Source organism: Mustelus asterias, chromosome 5, assembly GCF_964213995.1.
Source record: "Mustelus asterias chromosome 5, sMusAst1.hap1.1, whole genome shotgun sequence".
Lineage (NCBI taxonomy): Eukaryota > Metazoa > Chordata > Chondrichthyes > Carcharhiniformes > Triakidae > Mustelus > Mustelus asterias.
In genome coordinates, this window is record NC_135805.1 from 43063292 (window position 1) to 43090243 (window position 26952).

The following is a 26952-nucleotide window of genomic DNA, read 5'->3' on the forward strand; positions in this document are numbered from 1 at the left end:
ATAAAATTGCTGTCAGTGGAGTCTTTAATGGCCATAATTGACCTTTTAATTGTCAGCGGGTGTGATTCCACTCAAGCATGTGCTTGCTGACCGTAATATTACACGCTTGTGCAATGGCACCTTCTCTTGCTACTTCATCCGAGTTCGGGTTGGGTGCACGTCCACTTTAACCGTGTAAAATTCTGGTCTTGCTCTCTGACTCTGTGTTTTCCCACTCTTTGGAGAAGTTCTTGGATGGGATTTTCCAGCCGTGTTCACCCCTAGACCAGAAAATCCCATCCAAGGTCAGTGCACCTTTCCATGGTCCGTCTCTCACCCACGACGATTCCCGTGGCAGGCGGAACGGGAAAATTAGCTCCCTTGGCTTTTGCTCTGTACCTCCCTCCAGCTGGGTGACTGTCTGTGTGGAGTTTGCATGTTCTCCCCGTGTCTGCGTGGGTTTCCTCTGGGTGCTTCAGTTTCCTCCCACTCCAAAGATGTGCGATTAGGTTGATTGGCCATGCTGAATTGCCCCTCAGTGTCAAAGGGATTAGCAGGGTAAATACATGGGGTTACAGGGATAGAGCCTGGATGAGATTGTTGTCGGTGCAGGCTTGATGGGCGAATATCCTCCATTTGCACTGTAGAGATTCTAGATTCTATGATTCTAAGTAGAACTAAAACTAACAAGTTCCCTTTTGAGGTGTTGTGGAGGTCAACCGACAACATTGCACAACTTTAAAGTTTAAAGTTTATTTATTAGTCACAGGTAAGATTTCATTAACACTGCAGTGAAGTTATTGTGAAATTCCCCTCGTTGCCACACTCCGGCACCTGTTCGGTTCAATGCACCTAACCAGCATGTCTTTCAGACTGTGGGAGAAAACCGGGGCACCCGGAGGAAACCCACGCAGACACGGGGAGAGCGTGCAAACTCTACACAGACAGTGACCCAAGCTGGGAATTGAACATAGGTCCATGGCACTGTGAGGCAGCAGTGGTAACCACTGTGCTACCGTGCCTACTGACTGCCACATTTTCAGCCACACATTATAGTTTAAATCTTAACTTTCAAATATTGGCACCGAGATCATTTAGGTGCTTTGAAAGGAAATGGAACTGACAGCAATAAACAAGTTGCATTCTTGGCTTGGCTGTTTTCAAGGACAGTGTGAGGTTGATAAAACTCCCCTGCATATAAAAAGAATGACATCACCTTAGCTGGCAGCCTGAGGAGGTCATTGGTACCAAGGTACGGATGTCTCCTTCACAGCAGTATACGTGGTGACCAACAATATATCCTCTATTAACCTTGCAGAGATAAAGCTCTCACCATTCCTGCCATTCAGAGAAATCAGGTAACCAATCAACACAGGGAAAAAAATGAAATAATCAGCCACGCCTGAGTTGCCTTTAAATGGTTGTCGAGGGCAGCTGAAGTTCAAGGTACTTTTACAGCAGGGGTAACGCTGAGCCTATAAAAGCAGAGTTCAGTGACTCTGAAGGCAAATAAGAGTCAGAAGGACTGCGTGCAGTTAAAAATGGCTTGTGTATCACAGTTAGTGAGTTTTAATAAATGCCACTGTGGGCAGGGAACGCACAGCAGCATACTCTACAGCATTCTTAACAAAGATCATCCCAGCGAATCAAGCTGGTGCCGCTATCGACATCACCATCACCCCTCAGCTTTTGGGTGCTCCTGTGAGTTTAGAAGGAAAGTTGTTCTCAAAACGCCAGAACTCACTTGCAGACTGGCCTCGGAGGTGCTGCTAAAGACTTTGAATTTCATTAAAAACTTGCCCTCCTTTTGCCAGCTACCGGAAGGGGATCAGGTCCTGCTGCTACAGAACTGCTGGGCTCCACTTTTTGTCCTGGGCTTAGCTCAGGAAAGAGTAGACTTTGAGGTGGCTGAGGCTGTGGCACCCAGCTTGCTGAGAAAGATTCTCTTGAATCAGAAAGTGGTGGATGGACAGGACCAGGAGACAGTCTTGAATGTCCCTACTTCGGCGGAAGTTCAAACAGTCAAGATATTTCTTATGGAACTCTGGAACATGGATATCAGCACCAAAGAATATGCATATCTCAAAGGCATCACCCTTTTCAATCCAGGTAAAAAAAGAAACAGAATTTCAATAACAATGCGGACTTGTTTTGTTTATTTTTACTCACAATGACTTTAAATTTAAAAAAATGAAACCATGCATTTCGCCCTTTTGATTTTGATTTGATTTATTATTGTCACGTGTTGGTATACAGTAAAAAGCATTGTTTCTTGTGCGCTATACAGACAAAAGCAAGCCATACATAGAGAAGGAAAGGAGAGGGTGCAGAATATAGTGTTATAGTCATAGCTAGGGTGTAGAGAAAGATCAGCTTAATATATGGTAGGTCCATTCAAAAGTCTAACAGCAGCAGGGAAGAAGCTGTTCTTGAGTCGATTGGTACGTGACCTCAGATTTTTGTAACATTTTCCCAATGAGAGAAGGTGGAAGAGTGTATGTCCGGGGTGTGTGGAGTCCTTGATGATGTTGGCTCCTTTTCCGAGGCAGTGGGAAGTGTAGACAGAGTCAATGAATGGGAGGCTGGATTGGGCTACGTTCACGATCATTTGTAGTTTCTTGCAGTCTTGGACAGAGCAGGAGCCATACCAAGCTGTGATACAAACAGAAAGAATGCTTTCTATGGTGCATCTGTAAAAGTTGGTGAGAGTCATAGTGGACATGCCAAATTTCTCTAACCTCCTAAGAAAGTTTGTCCTAGTCTGGTTAAACCATCTGACTCTGAACACTCTGTTCAATTGGGGAGAGTTGTATTGGAGTTGATGGTCAGCTGAACAATTGAGAATATTCCTGGTTTAGCCACTAGAAATGCTACTGTACACTGAATGCAGTTCAGGCTCATCTGTTCACAATTATTTGCCACCTTTCAACATACTGATAAACGTGATTGCAAGATTGGCAAATTGTTGTGTGGCCAAAGCGTGAAGAATAAAGGAAGGTCACGCAGGCTTGTCCTGCAAACCTTTCAGAATTACACTGGTGGAAGCTGGACAGAGAAAACAGAGGTTTTAACATTGACAGTGACTGAGATTCAAATTCAGGCAACCTATAAAAGGATAAAGAGGAAAAGCAGGAAAATGGAAGTATAGCAGATAGCTTAAGGTGATGAGGCAGCATCCACAAATGGGCTGAATGGTATTTTCCTATACTGCAATTTTAATGATTATCTGAAACAACAATACAAATTAACTTCTCACATATAACCACAACAGTCAAAGTCAGAGGGAATCATCCACAGAATCCCAATACAGGAGGCTATTTGGCCCATCAGGTCTGCACCAACTCTCCAAAAGGCAACTTTTCTGCCCACCTGACCAGTCCATTGACATTTTCCTGCAGTGTACAGCGATCCTTCTTGCTATCTACTGCACAGCCAATTTTTCTGTCATCTGCAAATATCTTTCTCATTCCCGCTACATTTATGTCCAAATCACTTATACCACCAATAGCAGGGGACCTGGTTCTGAGCCCTGTGGAACCCCAGTGGAAACAGCCATTTAGTCACAAAAGATCCATTAACAATTACTGTTTGTGTCCTGCTACTGAACCAGTTTGTATCCAGTTTGCTACATTCCCCTGGATCTCACGGGCTTTTTTCTAAACATTCTGCCATGTTGCACCTTGTTAAAAACCTTGCTAAAATCCATACAGACCCCATCAACAACACTACCCTCATCAATCCTTCTTGTTACTTCCTCAAAAAATTCAATCAACTGTCACACATAACCTTCCCTTACCAAACCCATGCTGACTGTCCTTGGTTATTCCATGCCTTCCTAAGTGAGTTTATCCTGTTCCTCAGAATTGATTCCAATAATTTGTTCATCACTGAGGTCTGGCTGGCCAGTAATTATTTGGTCTATCCCTCTCTCTCTTTTTAAACAAAGGTACAACATTGGCAGACATCCAAAACTCTGACACCGCATCTGTATCTAGTTAGGATCGGAAAGTGATGGTCAGGCCCTCTGCAATTTCCTCCATGGCTTCTTTTAACAACCAGGGGTACATTTCATCCAGCCCTGGTGATTTATCCACTTTCAAGGATGTTAACCCCCTTAATACTTCCTCTCTCCCTATGTTTATCACATCCAATACTTCACATTCCTCCCCTTTAACTACAAAGAATGCACACCCCCCTCTTTTGTGAAGATGGATGAAAGGTGAAAAAATTGCCCCTCTGGACCCTTTTGTATCTCACCCCTCTCACCTTAAACCCATACCCTCTAGCTTTAGACTCCCCTACGTTTGGGAAAAGATATTGACTATCTAGCTGATCTATGCCCCTCATTATTTTATAGACCTCTATAAGATCACCCTAAGCCTCCTCCTACACTCCAGGGAAAAAAGCCCTAGTCTATCCAACCTCTCCTTATAACTCAAACCATCAAATCCCGGTAGTAAATCTTTTCTGCACTCTTTCTAGTTTAATGATATACTTTCTATAATAGGGTGACCAGAACTGTACACTCTTCTGTCTCCCTCTGAATGTTTGGGGGTCTACGGACACACCCAGTAGAGTGACTTCCCCTTTTTTGTTCCTAAGCTCAATCCATATGGCCTCAATTAATTATCCTTCTAACCTATCATCCCTCGCTTCTCTAATCAAAAATACCACCTTTTAATCCCCCTCTCTATCTTGTCTGAAAACCCTGTAACCAGGAATGTTGAGTTGCCATTCCTGTCCCTCTGTAAATCATGTTTCTGTAATCACTATGATATCATAGTGCCACGTTTCTATCTGTGCCTTCAGTTCATCTGCTTTATTTGCTACACTCCTTGCACTGAAGCATATACTCAAGTACCCTTTCCCATTTTTTGTTTCCTCTGTCTTCCAGACACACTCACTGATTTACTGCCTTCCATTACCATTCCTGATTTTGTCCCATTTGTATCTATCTTCAGATTCCCATCCCCCTGCTAAACTAGTTTAAACCCTCCCCAACAGCACTAGGAAACCTCCCAGCAAAGTCATTGATCCTGCTCTATTGAGGTGCAAACCATCCGGCTCTCCCAAAACTGGTCCCAATGCCCCAGGAATCTGAATCCCCCCCTGCCACACCATCTCTCCAGCCACACATTCATCAACTCTAACCTCCTATTTCTATGCTGACCAGCAAATGGCACTGGTAGCAAACTGGAGATTACTACCTCTGAGGTTCTGCTTTTTAACGTCTTCCGGATGTCCTTAAATCTACTTTCACGATCTCATCCCTCTTTCTACCTATGTTGTTGGTACCGATGTGAACAACATCTCTGACTGTTCACCCTCCACCTGGAGAACGCGGGTAGTGGCAAAAACATTTACATTGAATGCTGGGTGAAAACTCAGATAGGGCTTGATATGAGGAATTAATGCAATTGTCTGCATTATTTGTGATTTATCTGCTATCTTTTGTAGATTGTGTACAACATCTTCATTTCAATATTTGATGGTCAAGTGTACTTTCTATGGGGTGTTAACTAAAATTTCAAAGGAAAATTTGGTAAAAACGTTCGCTACCTTCTTCCTGCTTTACTGACACATAATCAACATGTTGAGTTTATTTTTTGAAAGTTAGAACAGAATAGAATTTGATAAACGTTATATACAGATGGAAAAAAATCAATACAAACTTTTGCATCATAAATAATTCCAATTGTTATTTCTGCCGCAATTTTCTTAATTTAAGACACAGATAGATATTTCACAGTAATAATTTTTCAATATGATAATCATGCAGCTTGATATTCATGGTGCACCCATGTGTAGTCCCATCACAGTGAGGGACAGAGATTTGGCTCACCGTGCTTCTGATCTCAGCTGTTCTACTAATGAGAGGAATCAGGTGGGGAGCATGTGCCTTTCTATAATATTAAAGCAAAATTCTGCAGATGCTGGAAAACTGAAATGAAAGGGAAAATACTGGATAAACTCAGCAGGGCTGGCTGCATCTGTGGAGAGAGCGAAAAACAGAGTTAACAGGGGTGATTCTCCCAGCCCGCTGCGCTACTTGAGCAGTGCAATGCGCCGGGAGACATCAGCGGAGGCTGCTTTGTGGGCTTCCCACTGGGCGCCTGGGCCTCTGCGCGTCTCCAGGGCAAAGAGTTTTAGCATCATCAGTTCCGCGCCAAAATGGGTGCGGAGCTGAATTCAACATTTAAATTTGAATTTGCATCCTATTAGCAGGCCTGAGGCTGAATTCTCCAGGCCCACTAGCATCTCCAATGTACCCACCATCCCCCCCGCTGCACCAGCCAGGAGTGGTTCACTCCAGCGGAGTTTACTATTGTCTCCCCACGAACAGGGAATGGGTGGCCAACCCCGCTGGAGTGAAGAGAGCCCATTGAGGCCCCCCCAGGAGGTTGGGGGTAAAGGGGCGGCCCCTGGGCAGTGCCAGCCTGGCAGTGCCAGCCTTGGCCCCTGGTGCTGCCCAATGGGCAAGTGGCAATGCCACAAGGAGCACCTTGGCACTGCCCACTGGGCATCGGGCAATAGTGCCAAGGGGGTGGGGCCAGATGGGGCAGGGTATATTGGGTGGGCATGGCCTAGATGGGCGATCGGTTGAGGGGGGTGTCCTGCTGTCACTCTGCAATGGGATTGATGGCAGAGAGAGGGACGAGAGCGATTGGGGCTGAACATCCAGGTTGGGGGGGGGGGGGGGAGGCGGCCGGGATTGCGTGGAGGGGTGTCAGGACTGCCAAGGGTGGGGAGGAGATTGGGTCTGGCTTGGGGGGGCGGGGGTGATATTGGAGGCATCCCTGAGAGGTCAAGGAGGCCAGTGATCAGGTGGTGGGGGGCGTCGGAAGGGCAGCAATGGAGGTCGCAGGGCTGTCCAACGATCGAGCTGGCTAGTGATCTGGAGATTGGCAATGCGGGGCCAGTGCGTAATGATTTCACTCACAGATTGGCGCATGGGCAGTGGCCTGCTCAGTGTCCTGCTGCCGGCCTCTCGGGTGGGAATCGGCCCCGCCCCCTGATTTTCAGAGTGAATCACGCTGAGGCACTCCGCGTGCTCAGAGTGTGGGAGATTCAATCTGAAAATCATGCTAAATAAACCAGCGGGAGTTACTCCCATTTTCACATGAATTTTTTTGGGAGAATCTGGGTCAATATTTTGAGTCCGTATGACTCTTTCAGAGCTAAAGAGAGGGAGAAATGAGTTGGATTTTATACCATATAAGGGGATGGAGCAGGTGGAGCCAAATCGAAGGTCAATGAAAAATGTGAGGTAGGAGAGATTGCACTAAGATGTTTACGGCACAGGACAAAGTAAGTGTTAATGGCAGTATTGAGGACTATAGAAGGTGCTGATAATGGCATAAAGATAAGATAGCAGAACATGTGTGTTTTTCTTTATTCATTCGTGGGACATGGGCGTCGCTAGCTGGCCAGCATTTATATCCTAGTTGCCCTTGAACTGCGTGGCTTGCTGGGCCACTTCAGAGGCAGTTGAGACCACATTCAGCAACCACATTGCTGTAGCTCTGGAGTTACATGTAGGCCAGACCAAGTAAGGATGGCAGATTTCCTTCCCGAGAGGACATTAGTGAACCAGATGGGTTTTTCCGACAATGGTTTCATGGTCATCAGTCGATTCTTAATTCTAGATTTTTAAATTGAATTCAAATTCCACCATCTGCTGTGGTGGGATTTGAACCTGGCTCCCCACAACATTAGTTGAGTTTCTGGATTAATAGGCTAGTGATAATGCCACTGGGCCATCGCCTCCCCTAAATAAAAGAACAACGGTCAGTGCTCTGTGAAAGCAAAACTAAATAATATGTGGCAGATGGCTCTGCAGTGAGAGGGGAGCGTTGGGACAAAAAATACTTCTTTTTGGATAAAATAAATTTCAAGATGGAGGAAAAGGTTCACCATCTAAAGCTGTAGACCTCAATTTTGAATCCAGGAGGTAGTACCGTGCCTAAGCAGGAGATGAGGTGTTGTTCCACTGGTTTACATTGGACTTCATTTTGATTTTGATTTGGTTTGATTTATTATTGTCACATTTCTTAACATACAGTGAAAAGTATTGTTTCTTGCGTGCTATATAGACAAAGCATACCGTTCATAGAGAAGGAAAGGAGAGGGTGCAGAATGTAGGGTTACAGTCATAACTAGTGTGTAGAGAAAGATCAACTTAAAGCAAGGTCGGTCCATTCAAAAGTCTGACGGCAGCAGGGAAGAAGCTGTTCTTGAGTCAGTTGGTACGTGACCTCAGACTTTTGTATCTTTTTCCCGACGGAAGAAGGTGGAAGAGAGAATGTCCGGGGTGAGTGGGGTCCTTAATTATGCTGGCTGCTTTGCTGAGGCAGTGGGAAGTGTAGACAATCAATGGATGGGAGGCCGGTTTGCGTGATGGATTGGGCTATATTCACAACCTTTTGTAGTTTCTTGCGGTCTTGGACAGAACAGGAGCCACACCAAGCTGTGATACAACCAGAAAGAATGCTTTCTATGGTGAATCTGTAAAAGTTGGTGAGAGTCGTTGCTGACATGCCAAACTTCCTTAGTCTTCTGAGAAAGTAGAGGCATTGATGGGCTTTCTTAACTTTAGTGTTGGCGTGTGGGGACCAGGACAGGTTGTTGGTGATCTAGACACCTAAAAACCTGAAGCTCTCGACCCTTTCTACTTCGTTCCCATTGATGTAGACAGGGGCATGTTCTCCTCTATGCTTCCAAACATCACAGCAGGCCATTGCCATTCCATGAAGTTGGTTTAAGGAAACAGGCAACCCCATTACGAATCCAATATTGCCTGTCTTCCAGCAAATAACTCAGACGTCATTGATGGAGGCATGTATTGTCAAGTTGTTATGTGTCTCACTAAGAGATTTGATTTAAGTTACCATTGTCATAAGCATTTGTATTCAGTGAAAAGTATTGTTTCTTGCTGCTACACAGACAAAAGCATACCATATATAGAAGGAAAGGAGAGGGTGCAGAATGTAATGTTACAGTCATAGCTAGGCTGTAGAGAAAGATCAACTCAATGTGAGGTAGGTCCATTCAAAAGTCTGATAGCAGCAGGGAAAAAGCTGTTCTTGAGTCAGTTGGTACGTGTCCTGGCTTTTGTATCTTTTTCTCAATGGAAGAAGGTGGAAGAGAGTATTTCCAGGGTGCATGGGGTCCTTGATTATGCTGGCTGCTTTTCCGAGGCAGCGGGAAATGTAGACAGAGTCAACGGATGGGAGGCAGGTTTGCGTGATGGATTGGGCATCGTTCGCGACCCCTTGTAGTTTTTTACGGTCTTGGACAGAGTAGGAGCCATACCAAGCTATGGTACAACCAAAAAGAGTAATTTCTATGGTGCATCAGTAATAGTTGGTGAGAGTCGTTGCGGACATGCCAAATTTCTTTAGCCTTCTGAGAAAGTAGAGGAACTGGTGAGCTTTCTTAACTATAGCGTCAGCTTGGAGAGACCAGGACAAGTTGTTGGTGGTCTGGACATTTAGAAACATGAAGGTCCCGACCATTTCCAATTCAGTGCCAGGCATTGCTAATGATCCAGCTAGGAGGAATTCATGAGAGTAGCTTGAGGTGTCTGGATCCTCAATGTTCTCATTCACTGCTTGCGGCGATGCTTCTAGTCTCTGCTTGGTACATGTTCCTGCTGGGGTGGCCCCCTGCAATGTTTGCCCAGTTTTGTTTATAAATCATTACTTCAACATGAAATATTTGAACAAACATATTTTCCACATTAGTTTTAAATTGGACTTGAACTAAATAAACGTTAAACCAGCACTGCCCACTTGAAGGTAAGGAATAATGGATTGCTTAATGAAAGAATACAGATTCATGATAATGATTGCTGATACATTGAGTTCCCAAACTTGGCCAGGTCATCAGCAATTAAATAGAACAGCGATAGAGGAAATGAAATGAGACTTTAGGTTTACTGTACGTGGGATAAAGATTCACCTTAGATTGTGGCATTATCACATAATGCACCAACTGCCTACTGTATGTCACACTTGAATTTCACTTCCATTGACTGTATTTCAATTGAATGTTGAGCAGGGAGTATAACAGGCAACCCATACAATATTGCTCGTTAGTGCCACCGCAGAGGACAAATTTAAACCCCACAGATGTTCAGAACACAATACAGAGTATCTGTGAATGTATGTCATTCTTTCCATTTTAAATAAACCTAACCGTTTACTATCTTGTATTACAGATGTTCCTAGTTTAAGGATGCCTCAGTATATCCTGGCCCTGCAGCAAGAAGCCCAGCATACCCTGAATGAATTCATCGGCATGGTGAACAACGGAGATCAGGGGAGGTTTGCTCGAATTCTACTGATCCTCTCCACTCTCAGGATGGTCAGCGCAACCTCTGTCACAGAACTATTTTTCAGGCCAGTCCTGGGCAAAGTGAATATGAATGAGTTACTCTTAGAGATGCTCTGTGCAAAACTGAATTGAATTGCAGGAATATTATCCTCTACACTTGAATTTTTCAATACTTTTGTGACTTCTGAATGTACTTTTTGTTGTGTATGTAGCAAACCTGTAGCAGCTATCTGTGCAATATGTATAGGAACTATCATTTGTTATATGTACATAGAGGCATGTTATTAACAAAGGCTTATTTATATGCTTGTTTTGTTTAATAAAATTGGAGCTGTGAAGTAATCTACGTTGTGTACCATTTATTTTTCCAAGTTGTTATTCTTAAAGTACCTGTAATAAAAACATTAAAAATAGGAGCAGGAGCAGGCTATTTAGCCCCTTGACCTTGCTCCGTTATCCAATAAGATCACAACCAATCTGAATGAACCCTTAACTGTACTTTCCTGCCGGCGCCCCCATCAATAATCTGTCCTATCCAGTCTTGAAAATATTCAATGATCCAGCTTCTAATGCTCGCTGGGAAAGAGAAATCCAAACAACATCTGAGAGAAATTCTTCCTCATCTCCACCTTAAATGGGAGACCCTTATTTTTAAACTGTGTCCCCAGGTTTAGTACTGGGAGGAGACATGCTCTCATTATCTAACCTGCCCAGTCCTGTCAGAATCTTATATGCTTCAATAAGATCACTTCTCATTCTTCCAAATTCTAATGAGTATTGGCCCAAACTGCTCAACCCATCCTTATTAGGCAAACCCTTCATCTCAGGAACTAGCTGAGTGAACCTTCTTTGAACCACTTTCAATGCAAGTATGTCTCTCTTTGTGTAAGGTGACCAAAACTGTGCATAGTACTTTAGATGTGCTCTCATCAACTTCCTATATACTTGTAGCAAGTCTTCCCTACTTTTCTACCCCATTCCCCTTGCAATGAAGGCCAACATTCTGTTTGCCATCCTAATTACTTGCTGTACCTGCATGCTGACTTTTTGTGATTAATATACAAGGACATCCAGATCCCTCTGTATTGCGGTATTGTTCTGCAGTCCCTAAATTATATTCTGCTTTTCTATTTTTCCTGCCAAAGTGAAAATGTCATATTTTCCAACATTATAATCCATCTGCTATTTTTTTGCCCAGTCATTTAACTCACCTATATCCTTTTGCAGAGTCTTTGAATCCTCCTTACAACTTGCTTTCCTACCTATCTTTGTGGCATCAGCAAATTTAGCTACAATATAACTGGTCCTTTCATTCAGGTCATTATTATAGATCCTAAACAGTTGAGGAACCAGCACTGATCTCTGTGGAACTCCACTGGTTACAGTTTTACATCCTGAAAATTAACTATTTATACTGACTTTCCGTTTCCTGTTAGTTAGCCGGTCCTCTGTCCATCCTAATGTGTCACACCCGGCATGGTAAACTCTTACCTTGTGTGGTAATCTTTTACGTGGCACCTTATCAAATACCTTTTGGCAATCCAAATACACTATATCCACTGGTTCTCCTTTATCTACCTTGTTTGTAACATCTTCAAAGAACTCGAATAAATGTTATCAAACATGATAAATAAGCATATTAACAAATAAATCTGGAAAAGGAGATACAGAAGCAATCCAAATAAATTAGATTAGCTGGGAGCCATGAGTTGAAATTCTCCTCCACTGAGGAGACTGATGACTCGCAGGTGGGAATTTAATACCCCCTTCCTGAGGTGAGTTTGGTGGCAGGGAGCAATTAATTGGGTGGGAGAGTGGCATGTGGCGATCCCACCACCTTTCTGCCTTCATCCCTACTAGACCCTTGGAAGGAAGGCTGAAAGCTTTCTTCCTGCCGCCTCTTGATATTCTGAAATGGGGAACCTGCGGAAAGCCTGAATAGCAAACCTTGCTAGGCTTCCAGAGTGGGTCCCTCGTTCTAAGGCACTCAGGGTATCACCTGTTAAGAGACACATCCAGCCCCTGCTGCTGAACCTGTGACACGCATTGAGTGATCCCACTATAACTCACCTGCGGCCTGGGTCCTTTGTGATCCTGGGCCTTGGGTGGATGAATGAAAGGCATCAGCCACTCCCTTCTAGGTGGTGCTGCAAAGCAAAGCACAACTGTCAACCTCTGATCGGCCAGCAGCTCTTGGCAAACAGTACCTGCCCTCAGGTCCTTAATCCTGGGTAAGATCCGCCGCTGCCCAGCCAAGCGCCTGAGTAGCACATTGCAGTGGCACTTCCCTAAAAGAGGGGCTTTTGTGAGACTTTTGTCGCTCTCTAGCTGGCAGGTAAGATCCATGTTGTTTACATTAAATTCTGCACACAGTTATGATCCAATTCACTAAGGTCAATCAGTACAACTTATCTTTATATGATAAAGTAAAGTACACACCACTTGTTGTGAGGTAATTTGAGATGGCCAATTATGTTTTAACTTAAACAATGCAAACCTCATGAGGCAGATATTTCTGTTACATTTATTTTATAAACAAAAAAAAAACACAACAAGCAGCTGCTCGGAGATCACCAAGAGGGGTAGGGAACTCTAGAATGTAATGACAGAACCTCGCCAATGAATCTAATGTATACAATCAAAAACAGATCAGTTATAGATTTTCTTACCGATCATTCCCGCCTCATATTAGTTTAAAATCAATTACATTTTGGGTACATACATCAATAATAATCTCTGACATATTCCTCAGCCAATTACATTTTACCATTTAGCATACTGATATTTCATTCATCCATCCGATCCGGACACTAACTCCCATCTTGACTGAATGCACTTCCTTGTTGTTAAGTAATTATAGACACTCATCATAGAGGTCAAAGTGAACATTCCCAATGGCTCACTGCCAAGTTGAATTGACATGTGATCCTGCGTCCAGGTACTTATCTATTCTATGTCTGGGCAATGAATGTCCCTATTCATAAAGTTGCAAAATATGTTCCCTCACCAGAAACATTCTGATAAGAATTCTGCTAACAGCTCGGGTTCCCAGGCCTTTGGTTCTGAACGCTTCACATTTACCATCATCCCATATAGCAACCTGCTCTTGGCTGAAGCGAACAATAATTCATACAATACTTAAAATACATTTTAAAATATCAGTAATAGTTTAAAATCATATTTACTTGTTTGATTCCCTCACTGCATTTATACATGTGTAAATCATTTACCTCATTAGCTGATTAACTTTGTTTCAAGAATCATTTAATACATTACTGGTAGTATTGTCAGTGCCTTATGTATCCTGTCTAAAACCTTAGTAACTGCTTAATAACTTCCCCCTTCACCATGTTTCTTTGCTTCAGTTTGACTTAAACAATAAGACCAAACATTGGGCTGGTTTACCACTTGTTTTTGAGTGCTATTAATGCCCTTATAACGACACAATATCATCCATAGCACGCATTCACACTTGTGGGGCAGATCACACATGACAGCATATTGATGCAGGCAAATGCAATAATCATTTGTCAGAAATATGCAAAGCAGATAGATCACAGTAGCAATGAAAATGCAACACCAATTTGACACCAGTGGTGTCATTTTGGACCTCAATGCTTCATCTAATGTCCTCTTTTCACCTTGCAAAGCTAAACACGACTTCAGCAACTGGAAGGACACCAAACTAGCTCTATATTAAGGCATCCTAAACTACTGTTATAAATACCTAGTTCATGGTTCATAGTTCTGGGAAGATGAAAGTATAACTGTAGAAAATGAGATAAATGCAACTAAAGCAGCTTGAAGCACTTAAAAAGTTGGCCGTGTTAACTTAAGGGGCCACTAGCCAGAAAGGTATGATCCCAAAACAGGTGATAGGCTTACTTAGCTGGAGAATTAGAGATGAGGGGGCAGGATTTTACGGTCTTGCTCGTCTCAAAACCATAAAATCCCACTGTTAGTCAATGGACCTTCCCATGCTCTGCCCCTCGCCCACTCCGATTCCCGTGGTGGACGGACTGGTAAAATTCTGACCATGGTGTCTCCTCTGCTTGCAAAGAAATGCAGCCCAGAGTGTTGTTTTATTTTAGGAGTTAGAGTTACAATTAATTTAAAAGCATTCAGTGTGTCCTGGAAGGCTACATCGGCATAGAGATGCGTGGAGCTTAAGAAAGTTCTCGGGGTTTTAATTTAGCACAGATAAAGGGGACTGCGTGTTCTTCAGCGCGGAAAAAGGCCTTACTGAAAAGATGCTGCTGTTCACAGGGTCCAGATAGTAAAATGTGCCACTGTTAGCTGGCTCTGTGTAGCTGGGGCTCAGAGAAAGTCCAAGAAGCCATTTGATAGCTCTGTGCAGTTAGAGCTCAGGAGAAGTCCTGGGGAATTGAGAAGGTGAAAGAAGTTTCCTGGTTGTGTGCTGGAAATGGTTAGTGTTCAGAAGAAGCCCTGGAAGCTATTTATAGTTTTTAAAGTTTATTTATTAGTGTCACAAGTAGGCTTACATCAAGACTGCAACAAAGTTACTGTGAAAAATCCCCTAGTCGCCACACTCCCGCGCTGTTCGGGTACACTGAGGGAGAATTTAGCATGGCCAATTACTGCTTGGAATAGATGGGAGATTGGAGTTTGGTGAAATCTAGGGGCAGTGTCAGCCCAGTGAAGCTGAGTTGAAATTACCCCAGGAAGTAGAAGCTGGAGTGCAGATTTGTAAATCCAGGAGAATGGAGTCTCAGGAGATGAAATTGAAAACCTGTGAGGTGTGCAGTCATTGAGGCAAACCATGTTCAAACAGCATTGGGACAATTCAGAGGCTTGATCTTTGAATATGAAAAGTTTGGAGTCCTTCGTAATATAGAGCTTCAATGAAATTTGTTGACTCACAGTTTTTACTGACATATGGGTTGGTCGCTGAGAAATCCATGGGACCTGTCTTGGTTGCATTTGCTACTTATTCTATAGTACAATGTGTTCAGTCACAATTCGTTTTTAATTCACAAGCTCCTCATTTTAACCCTCTGAGTATAAGATCGATATTGTAAATTGTTTTATTTTTTTGACCTCTTACTGTAAAGTTAATTTTGTTTGTTCAAAACCCATGGCATCTTGTGGCTTTATTTTCTTAATAAGTGTCTTGAATCTCAAACTTTGTATACTATAAACAAAACAGATCTTGGCAAAATCTTGGTGGTCTTGGTCTAGGATCATAGCACTACTAACAAGTTAGTGACTGCTTGATTTCTAAATTCTAGAATACCCTCCCTAAACCTTTTTATTCCCTGTCTTTCCTTCATCAATTAAGACCTTAAAATCTACATCTCTGCTCAAGTTTTTGGTCATCTGTCCTATGTGGTTTGTGGCATGTTTGGTTTATTATGCTCCTGGGACATTCTATTAATTAAAGGCACTACATAAATACAAGTTGTTGTTGTCTGGCTACAATTTCGGCAATGGCTGTTCCACTAATGATCAGCACCACTAATGATCAGCACCTCTTCTCCATGGGTGTTAGTAGGACATGCAGGCATGCCTACCTCCTTTCAGTTTGCTCCTGCACCACTTTGTCCTTCATGAGTGAATTGTGTCAGCGAGTGTTTTACAATGTTTGGCTAAGTTAGTTGTCATAGTTAAATTGTGTGTGCAGTCTACGAGATGTTGGTCTGAGATTTACAGCAGTGCTAAGAGTGTGAGAGTGAGGTGAAGCATATGAATGTCATATATGAGGCCTGACACAGATAATTTTGTTATGTCAGTAATAGGGGTGTGGTAATTTGAGCAGTAGTTAAGACTAATGATGCAGTTTGCAAGATTTGGCATTTGAAGATGCTTTCCCTAACCTTAACCACTTCTGTGAAGACGTTGAACTTCTAGTGTCACTGCATCTAAATCCTCAGAGCTTGACACCTGCCTTTTGAATGTCTGCCCGGAAAGGCTCCTGGTCACTTCCACTGTTTACAATATCGATCTTATACTCAGAGGGTTAAAATGAGGAGCTTGTGAATTAAAAACGAATTGTGACTGAACACATTGTACTGTAGAATAAGTAGCAAATGCAACCAAGACAGGTCCCATGGATTTCTCAGTGCTCCAGTGCAACATTCTAAACCTTTGGAACCAGTTGTCTCTCGTGTTGTGCCATTTGCCAGGTCAGATCCACTTCCCGCATGATTGAGCCATAATGCATCTTCCCCTTTAAGAGGTATACAGGGTAAATTTAATTGGTGCCAGTCACTCAAGATCTGTTGATGCATCTATCCAATGAACAACATGGCTAATGCTGGCAGGATAAATAGATCATTTAAATAAGTAGGCAGTATCAGGGGTGAGAGTGGCCAAAGACAAAAATGTTTGAAAATTAGTGACAGAAGACAAAAAGGTCTGAAATATTTTTGTGATAAAGAATCATGTAATTTTAGCACTTTTTAATCATCCGTCGTGAAATACAAATCCTTCAACACCATTTCAAATGAGTGGAATTATTGGACTTCAAGTGGGTAGAAACATTGGTTCTGTGGACCAATACATTATCAAATCACCAAAGTGACCTCAGCGTTCCAGTATTCAATGCAGTTCGTGCATGTAATACAGGATGAAGTCCATATTAACAACAGAACATGACCTTTCTGGATAAGGTACGTGCAAAGTGAAGCAAGGGATTATGGCAGTGCTCCGCAAACTATTTTTCAATATGACTCCACTCCATTTTAACTCATTGCCACCTTCTCAAGGGCAATTTAGGATGAGCAGCCCAGAAGGAAACAAAACTGTAACATGGGGAAATAAGAATACTGATCCGAACTGTTTTTTCCTTCTGGGATTGAAGGCTGGCCTTGCCAGACATGTCCACATCCCATGAATCAATATTAATATATACATAAACAAACTTCTGAAAATGTATATGACCTCAGACAATAGTTTTTTTATTTGTGGGAGTTGCTGGCTGGACCAGCATTTATTGCCCATCCCTGAGGGCATTTAAGAATCAACAACATTGCTGTGGATCTGGAGAAACGAGTAGGCCAGACCAGGTCAGGACATTAGTGTAACAAAAACAGGAAGTGCTGGAAAAACTCAGCAGGTCTGACAGCATTCCAGCATCCGCAGTATTTTGCCTTTATCTTAAGGACATTAGTGAACCAGATGGGTTTTACAATAATCAACAATTATTTCATGGTTGTCATTAGACTTCTAATTCCAGATTTTTATTGAATTCAAATTTCACCATCTGTCAGGGTGGGATTCGAACCTGGTTCCCAGAGCGTTACGCTGGTCTCCGGAATACTAGTCCAGTGACAATACCACTGCCTCTCCCATTTGCTGCTTAAAGTTTATTTATTTGTGTCACAAGTAGGCTTACATTAACGCTGCAATGAAGTTACTGAAAATCCCCTAGTCACCACACTCTAGGAAAGTCTAGGCATATGAAATATGAGGATCATTGTTCAGATGCATTGCAAGCTCACGCTCTGACCACAATCTCACCCTGACCATATTGCAGAACGCCTAGCAGCTGACCGACTCGCCCCCCCCGGCAAAAAAGAACTACAGCGACCAGAATGCACCGCGGCAAAGGGAGCCCCGCCGCGCCTGATTGGTGGCGCGCGCCGATGACGGTAGACGAACCGTCGGCCAATGGGCCTGCGCTCGCGCGGTGACGGTTGAAGGAGGCGGAAGATGGCGGCGATAGCGCGTCTGTTGGTGGCGCGAGCGGCTTGTCGGAGCGGCGCGGGGCTGGCGCGAGCGGCAGTGACACCAACTGCCCGGCGCTCGGTGGCGCATTTCACTTTCGTGCCGGAGCCGGAGCCCGACCCCGCTCAGTATGGTGAGGGGCTGGGAGAGGAGGGAACGAGCTCCGCGGCAGGGGTTTAGAGGACATTACTCCGTATGGAATCAATGACACCGACTCAGCGAGGGTGGTGGGGTTCAGGTCCCTGCCCAGGGAGACATTCTTGCAATATGAATGGAGCATTAACAGTGGAGGACATGCAGTGCACACTTGCACTCTGATGAAACCCTCCATTAACAACATGGTTCCAGAATATTACTGTAAATAGAGACATGCTGCTGAAAGTTTTCATCTTGCATTCATCAGGATGCAAAATGTGAGATAAAAAGCTTCGGCAACATGTCTCCGTTTTCAATAATAATCAAATTATGTGCTATCAAGCAACAGTTAATATGGTCCTTGTTGCAGGCTGTCTGCTGCTCTCCCCAGCCTTCCTTCCCCTTGACGTGCAACCCTATGACTGTCACTTACTGTATGTATGGTGATTATACAGTAATAGCCCACAAACTCCAAGTGCTGCATAGCCTATGCTCTCCCATGCCTGTAACTTGTTCTCCCTGACTGTAAGCATTAAGATGGGACAAAGTATTGCATCTCCTACCCTGATATTAAATAATATCCCACTGGAAATGATTAGCAATTTCTGCTACCTTGGATCTGCAGTGACAAAAGAATCTGTCCCTTGATGCAGAACATGATATACACACACACATATATAGAGAAAACAGTTACCACCTTTGGCTGACTCATGAAACGTGCCTGGAATAAATTAAACTCATCCTGTAGCTACTGGCCATTGTGGTGGTACATGCCAGCCCAGAGGAGTTTCTATTTCTCTCTCTCACTGACCAGTGATCTCCAGGTGAGATAATCGATGTCTAGGGCCTTCACGTCATCTTTGCAAGCATCATTGAAGCTTGGGTCTCCCAAGGGTGATCTGGCTCTCATTACCTCGCAATACAGAATGTCTTTGCGTATGCAACAATTTTCCATCCTGTGGATGTGCCCAAACTGCCACAGCTGCCTCTGTTTGATGAGTACTAACTAAGTTGGGAGTTCTTCCTTTGAGAAGACTGTCACATGTGTGATTTCATCTTGCCAGGATATACCCATAAGTAAGTAAAGTCACTATAGTCCCAGATGACCATAGGCTGTGACTAGTGGTAATATAAGCTGAGGATAACCACACCTCGGGCGAGAGGCAAGGCTGATAAGGCGTGCCTTCACGAATACCCTCAGCCGGTACGGGAATTGAACCTGCACTGTTGGCATCGCTCTGCATCACAAACCAGCCGAGCAGCAAACTGAGCTAACCAACTGACAGGTATCTTTATTATATATCCGTAATGTACTGCACACAGAAAAGCTGAAAATTGTTGAGCTTATTTTCCTGATAGCTACAGTTGTCCACGTTTTACAGCATTGCAAGGTGCTGAAAACAAAAGAGCAAGCTGATATAAATATGCCTCTGAGTTTGAGTTTTTAAAGTGCGGGTTAGGTTGATTGGCCATGCTAAAATTGCCCCTTAGTGTCCTGAGATGCGTAGGTTAGAGGGATTAGTGGGTAAAATATGTAGGGATATGGGGATAAGGCTTGGGTGGGATTGTGGTTGGTGCAGACTCGATGGGCCGAATGGCCGCTTTCTGTACTGTCGGGTTTCTATGATACTATGAAGTACTTCAGTATTGGACTCAACCATTCCAGTGCTCTCCTCGCCATCCTTAAACCCTTATTCCATAAGCTTCAGCTCGTTCAAAACTTTGCTGATATTGTATCAACACCACTTATCTCGGTCATGCTGACCTGCATTGGCTGTTAGTTTTCCAAAGTGCCAAACTTAAGTTTCTTATCCTTGTGTTTAAATTTCGTCATGATCGTGCTCCTCCTTATTTTCATAATCAGCCCCAGCCTTATAGCCCCCAGATTCTCTCTTCGTCTGACTGTAGCCTCTTGTATATTTCACCTAACTTCATTCTATCAGCAAATTTCATGCTCTGGCGTTCCATCCCATTTCCATACACTTATTGTTTGACAGTTTTTGCAGTGCAATCTATTAACAGCAGTTCAGCGTTAGGTGAGATATTCCTGACATACCAGTTGCTGTGAATGAAAGTTGTAATTATGATTACCATGTATTATATACATCCTCAACTTTGTATTTTTGTGTTCTAAAGTGTTAGATGCCAGCTTAGATTTGAAAGCTTTTTGGCATTTTTCCTCTTCCCAGCCAAGTACCTGGATAAGAAGGAGCAAAATTGCCACAGTAATTCAGTTCTGGACTTGTATCTCAGATGTGAAGGAGATGTGACATAGCGGGAGCCTTGTGGAGAAGTATAATGGTTTGCATTTGTGTTTAGAGTTTGGCTTTGTCTGAAAATTAGGTAAAAATTATGGTGACTTTGAAGAAGCTCCAAACGTTTTTGCTTTATTTTCCTTTTTTAAAATTTCTTCTCTTCTCCTTCCAGGAGATTTTAATTCAACCTGTGTTGGACACTGACATGGGATTTAGAGTAGCGTAGCATTTTAAAAATTCATTCCTGGGACATTGGCAACGCTGGCTGGTCAGCATTTATTGTCCATCCCTAGTTGCCCAAGGGCAGTTGAGAGTCAACCACATTGCTGTGGGTCTGGAATCATGTGTAGGCCAGACTGGGTAAGGATGGCAGATTTCCATCCCTAAAGGACATTAGTGAATCAGATAGATTGACCATTGCTGTGTGTTGTGTTTTTATGATGGTTAATGGAAAGCAAAGCAGCAGGTTAGCATGTGGGGAGAACGTTTCAATTACAACTGAAAATTAGGAAAAAAGTTAAAAGGAAGGAGAACTCAGGAGATGTTATCAATGGAGGTGTTAAGATTCAAAAAGAAGGTACAAAAACTAGCATAAGGGCACTTTATCTGAATGCTCGTAGCGTTCAAAACAAAGTAAATGAGTTGAGAGCACAAATTATCGCAAACGAGTATGATTTGATGGCCATTACAGAGACATGGTTGCAGGATGGTCACAACTGGGAGTTAAATATCCAGGGGTATCAGACTGGAAGGACAGACAGGAAGGTAAGGGAGGTGGTGTAGCTCTGATATTTAAGGGTGACATCGGGGGTTAGTGAGAGATGCTATAGTTTCTGTGGAAAAATGGTTGAATCCATTTGGGTGGAAATTAGAAATAGTAAGGAGAAAAAGTCACTGATAGGCATAGTCTATAGGCCACCAAATAATAACATCACGGTGGGGCGAGAAATAAAAAAATAACTGATGCATGTAAAAATGATACAGCAATTATCATGGGGGATTTTAATCTCCATGTCAATTGGTCAAACCAGGTCAGTCAAGGCAGCCTTGAGGAGGAGTTCATAGAATGTATCTGTGATCGTTTCCTTGAACGGTATGTAATGGAACCTACGAGGGAGCAAGCTATCCTGGGTCTGGTCCTGTGTAATGAGACAGGAATAATGAATGATCTTACAAAGTTAGGGATCCTCTCTGAAGAAGCGATCACAGTATGATTGAATTTAAAATACATACGGAGTGTGAAAAGGTAAAATCTAATACCAGTTTCTTGTGCTTAAACAAAGGAGATTTTGATAGGATGAGGGAGGAGTTGGCTAAGATAGACTGGGAGCAAAAACTTTATTGTAGGACAACAGTGGAGGACTTTCAAAATGATTTTTCACAGTGCTCAGTAGAAGTATATACCAGTGGTAAGGAAGAACTGTAGAAAAAGGAATCAACCATGGATATCTAAGGAAATAAAGGAGGGTATCAAATTGAAAGAAAATGCATACAAAGTGGCAAAGATTAGTGGGAAACCAAAGGATTGCGATGTCTTTAAAGGTCACCAGAAAGGCACGAAAAAAGCTATAAAGAAAAGTAAGATGGATTAAGAGAGTAAACTAGCTCAGAATATAAAAACAGATAGCAAAAGTTTCTACAAATATATAAAACAAAAAAGAGTGGCTAAAGTAAATATTGGTCCTTTAGAGGATGAGAAGGGGGATGTAATAGCTGGAAATGAGGAAACGGCTGAGGAATTGAACAGGTATTTTGTGTCCGTCTTCACAGTGGAAGACACAAATAACATGCCAAAAATTGATGACAGGAAGGCTAAGGGCAGGTGAGGACCAAGAAATTGTCATTATCACTAAAGAGGTAGTGTTGAGCAAGCTAATGGGGCTAAAGGTAGACAAGTCTCCTGGTCTTGATGAAATGCATCCCAGGGTACTAAAAAGAGATGGTGGGGGAAATAGCAAATGCACTAGTGGTAATTTACCAAAATTTACTGGACTCTAGAATGGTTCCCGCAGATTGGAAAACAGCAAATGTGACGCCACTGTTTAAAAAAGGAGGTAGACAAAATGCAGGTAACTATAGGCCGATTAGCTTAACTTCTATAGTAGGGAAATGGTTGAATCTATCATCAAGGAAGAAATAGCAAGACATCTGGATGTAAATTGTCCCGTTGAGAAGATGCAGCATGGGTTCATGAATAGCATGTCATGTTTGACTAATTTGGTGGAATTCTTTGAGGACATTACGTGTGTGGTGGACAATGGGGAACCTGTGGATGTGGTGTATCTGGATTTCCAGAAGTCATTTGACGAGGTGCCGTACCAAAGGCTGCTGCATAAGATAAAGGTGCACGGTGTTACGGGTAATGTATTAGCATGGACAGAACAGAAAGCAAAGAGTGGGGGTAAATGGGTGTTTTGCTGGTTGTCAACCAGTGACTAGTGGTGTGCCTCAGGGATCAGTGTCGGGACCACAATTGTTTACAATTTACGGAGATGATTTGGAGTTGGGGACCAAGTGTAGTGTGTCAAAATTCACAGATGACACGAAGGTGAGGGATAGAGCAAAGTGTGCAGAGGACACTGAAAGTCTGCAAAGGAATATAGATAGTCTAAGTGAGTGGGCAAGGGTCTGGCAGATGGAGTACAATGCTGGTAAATGTGAGGTCATCCCTTTTGGTAGGAGTAACAGAAAAATGGATTGTTATTTAAATGGTTAAAAAATTGCAACATGCTGCTGTGCAGAGGGACCTGGGTGTCCTTGTGCATGAATCACAAAAGGTTGGTTTGCAGGTGCAGCAGGAAATTAAGAAGGCAAATGGAATTTTATCCATTGCTAGAGGGATAGAGTTCAAAAACAGCGAGGTTATGTTGTAGCTGTACAAGGTGTTAGTGAGGTCACACCTGGAGTACTATGTATAGTTTTGGTCTCCTTACTTAAAAAAGGATATACCGGCAGTGGAGGGGGTGCAGAGAAGATTCACTAGGTTGATTCTGGAGTTGAGAAGGTTGGCTTATAAGGAGAGACTGAGTAGACTGGAGCTATACTCATTGGAATTTAGAAGAATGAGGGGAGATCTTATAGAAACATATAAGATTATGAAGGGAATAGATAGATAGAAGCAGGGAGGTTGTTTTCACTGGCAGGTGAAACTAGAACTAGGGGGCATGGCCTCAAAATAAGGACTGAGTTGAGGAGGAACCTCTTCACCCAAAGGGTTGTGAATCTGGAATTCCCTGCCCAGTGAAGCAATTGAGGCTACCTCATTGAATGTTTTTAAGGCAAGGACAGATGCATTTTTGAACAGTAAAGGAATCAAGGGTTATTGTGAGCGGGTGGGTAAGTGAGCTGGGTGCACTAAAAGATCAGCCATGATCTTATTGAATGGCGGAGCAGGCTCGAAGGGCCAGATGGCCTACTCCTGCTCCTGGTTCTTATGTTCTTAAAAGCACTAATCGCCCACAAGAGATTGCGCAAACAAGTTGTGGATTTGTTTATTTCAACTAGGCATATGAGAACATATATACATGTATAGAAATCTCAGACATCAGCATCAGAGCTGTGTTTGCTGTGTACTGTTCACAGGTCAGAGTGAAACAGACTGGACCACCTGATACACTTCACTTCTCATGATGCATGTGCTATACCCTAGAGGCATGTTACAACACTGAATGTAACATCCTACTATAATGTGGAAATCCAGCAAGTCCTTAAAAATACGGGGGCGGGGGGGGAGGGTGGGGTTGCTGTCATGTGTGAGGCAAATGGAGGAGGGGTGTAAATTGACAGCAAATTTTATCTTTCCGTGCGCTGAATTTGCTGGCTGATTTGTTGTGAATGTGCTATTCCTTTCCCAGCAAAATTTGGGCCATAATGTATTGTGTGTGCCAGATATCGCACCATGTTACAGATGCAAAGCTATCTTAAAATTCTGAGTTTGAAACTGATGAGCACTTTCCAGTCTGTAAAGTTTCTCATCAAACATCAGTTGGACTCTTATTTATTTGCAGCAATTAAACATTGTGGCTTTAAAGGGATTAGCTCCTGGAAAGTATTTCTTGTGCTAATCTTGATTTACCAAATTTTGTCCTATTGTTCAAAAATTACATTTCGTCAACAATACATTTTACAGCTTGGCTATTGACAAGAAAATGATTAATGTCCTCGTCATTGGCTATCCCTTGATTTGAGAATGAGGCTAGTCAGGGTTGCGAGTTTCTGTCACAGGTCTTTGACTGAACAGACTGATTCTCAAACCACAGATCTTTGGGCACGTGGGACAGGATGTGCTACAAAGTAGTGGTACCTGATGTGCAGGATCTGCTTCCTTTTTTTTCCTTCTCTGCTTCATTAATTAAGGTGTTTGGACTCAGTGTGCTGCAGCCTGATGGGAAAGTTGTCATCATTTTGTACAATTGTTTACAAGCACCTCATGCATCCAAAGATACACTTCACGGCATGGTGGCACAGTGGTTAGCACTGCTGCCTCACAGCGCCAGGGATCCGGGTTCGATTCCTGGCTTGGGTCACTGTCTGTGCGGAATACACAGAAACACACAGAAACCCTACAGTGCAGAAAGAGGCCATTCGGCCCATCGAGTCTGCACCGACCACAATCCCACCCAGGCCCTTCCCCCATATCCCTACATGTTATACCCGCTAATCCCTCTAACCTACACATCTCAGGACACTAAGGGGCAATTTTAGCATGGCCAATCAACCTAACCCGCACATCTTTGGACTGTGGGAGGAAACCGGAGCACCCGGAGGAAACCCACGCAGACACGAGGAGAATGTGCAAACTCCACACAGACAGTGACCCGAGCCGGGAATCGAACCCAGGTCCCTGGAGCTGTGAAGCAGCAGTGCTAACCACTGTGCTGCCGCGCCGCCTGCACAAATCTGCACGTTCTCCTCGTGTCTGCGTGGGTTTCCTCCGGATGCTCCGGTTTCCTCCCATAGTCCAAAAGACATGCTGGTTAGGTGTATTGGCTATGCTAAATTCTCCCCCAGTGTTAATGTAAGCCTACTTGTGACACTAATAAATAAACTTAAAAACATAACGAAGACCCCTGGCAAAAACCTGCAACCCTGACTGGCCTCATTTTCGAACTGAGGGACAACCAATGACGAGGACATTAATCATTTTCTTGTTAATAGCCAAGCTATAAAATTTATTGTTCATGAAATGTAACTTTTGAACAGTAGGACAAAATTTGGTAAATAAAGATTAGCACAAGAAATGCCAGTGCTGACCAGATGTTTTTACTCAAGGATGTTCATAGATAAATCAAAAACTTTCACATCAGCCCAATGATTTATTTATTAATCCATGAAAAGAAAGCAGCTTTGAAAGTATGAATTGAATTCTGAAACCATTTATCAGAAGTGTAAATAAATGAAATGTTTTGTTTAATATTTTATTAACTAGCCTTTATGCCTCAGGATAATGAAAGATTATTTTTTAAATTGGATTCATGAACAAAGAAATCAAATACTGGAAAACCAAAGGATTTGAATTTTTCTGAAATTACTTTGTGATGAGAAAATATTTTCTGTATTTTTTTTAAAGGCCCAACGCAGAAGATGAACCTTTTTCAATCTATTACAAGTGGCTTGGACAATGTTTTGGCAAAAGATCCAACTGCAGGTATGCAACTTTATTTTGTTGCCTTATTTTGGGGAGTGGTGGTGAGGCGGGGAGATGCAAATGAATGGAGGACATGTTCTTATTAGAAACATTTAAGCCGACCCCATGCTTTTTAATTGTTTTTCAGTGGCTCGTGCATTAATGCAATTTTGGCATTGTCTCTGACATGTTTGCGGGGATGAGGGTTTTAGTGACAAGGATAGTTCAGAGAACCTGTATTTCTCCTTTGAGCAAGGGATATTTGATAAAGGTGTACAAGATTATGATAGGTTTAGATAAGGTTGACAAGGAGAAGCTGTTCCCGTTACCTGATGACACAAGGACTACGGGGCACAGATGGAAGATTTTGGGCAAGAGATGCAGGGAAACAGTCTCTAGCAGATACGATAGAGACTTTTAAGGGGCGTCTTGACAAATACATGAATGGGATAGGAATGGAGGGATATGGTCCCTGGAAGGCAAGGCAGTTTTAGTTCAGTCGGGCAGCATGGTCGGTGCATGCTTGGAGGGCCAAAGGGCCTGTTACTGTGCTGTATCTTCCTTTGTTCTTTGTTCTCTTTGTTCTCTGGAATGTGAGGAAGGACTTTTTTATGCAGCATGTGGTAATGACCTGGAACTTGCAGCTTTTAAAGGTGGCAGATGTAGGGACAATGAAGGATTTGAAAAGGGAATTGGGCGAATACTGAGAAGAAAATAAATAAACAGTTATGAATATCGAGTGGGAGCATGAGATGGATTGAACTGTTCCATGGCATGGACTTGATGGGTGCATGATTTCCTCCTGTGCTGTAATGGCTCTGTGACTTGATGTTCTATGTGCCTTCTACTGTGCAGAAAGAAGAAAAATGTTTTCTGCCTCTGTTGTCTCCATATTCCCCATTATAATTTCTCCTGTCTCTGCCTCCTAGAGCCACA

General features: G+C 43.0%; 2 protein-coding genes across 2 annotated transcripts in view; both read left to right on the plus strand.

The window, feature by feature from the left end:
* The first annotated feature begins 1442 nt into the window (after window positions 1–1442).
* LOC144494080 (nuclear receptor subfamily 0 group B member 2-like) lies at window positions 1443–10656 on the plus strand. The gene is made up of 2 exons (XM_078213656.1): window positions 1443–2088; window positions 10199–10656. The coding sequence occupies exons 1-2, from the start codon at window positions 1521–1523 to the stop codon at window positions 10444–10446; spliced, it is 816 nt and encodes a 271-aa protein (XP_078069782.1). The 5' UTR covers window positions 1443–1520; the 3' UTR covers window positions 10447–10656.
* A 7251-nt stretch (window positions 10657–17907) lies between these two features.
* bckdhb (branched chain keto acid dehydrogenase E1 subunit beta) overlaps window positions 17908–26952 on the plus strand; it is a 269933-nt gene continuing 260888 nt past the window's right edge. The window contains exons 1-2 of the mRNA XM_078212461.1: window positions 17908–18133; window positions 25960–26037. Coding sequence (XP_078068587.1) covers window positions 17986–18133; window positions 25960–26037 — 226 coding nt within the window. The 5' untranslated portion in view covers window positions 17908–17985. The remainder of the gene's footprint in view (window positions 18134–25959; window positions 26038–26952) is intronic.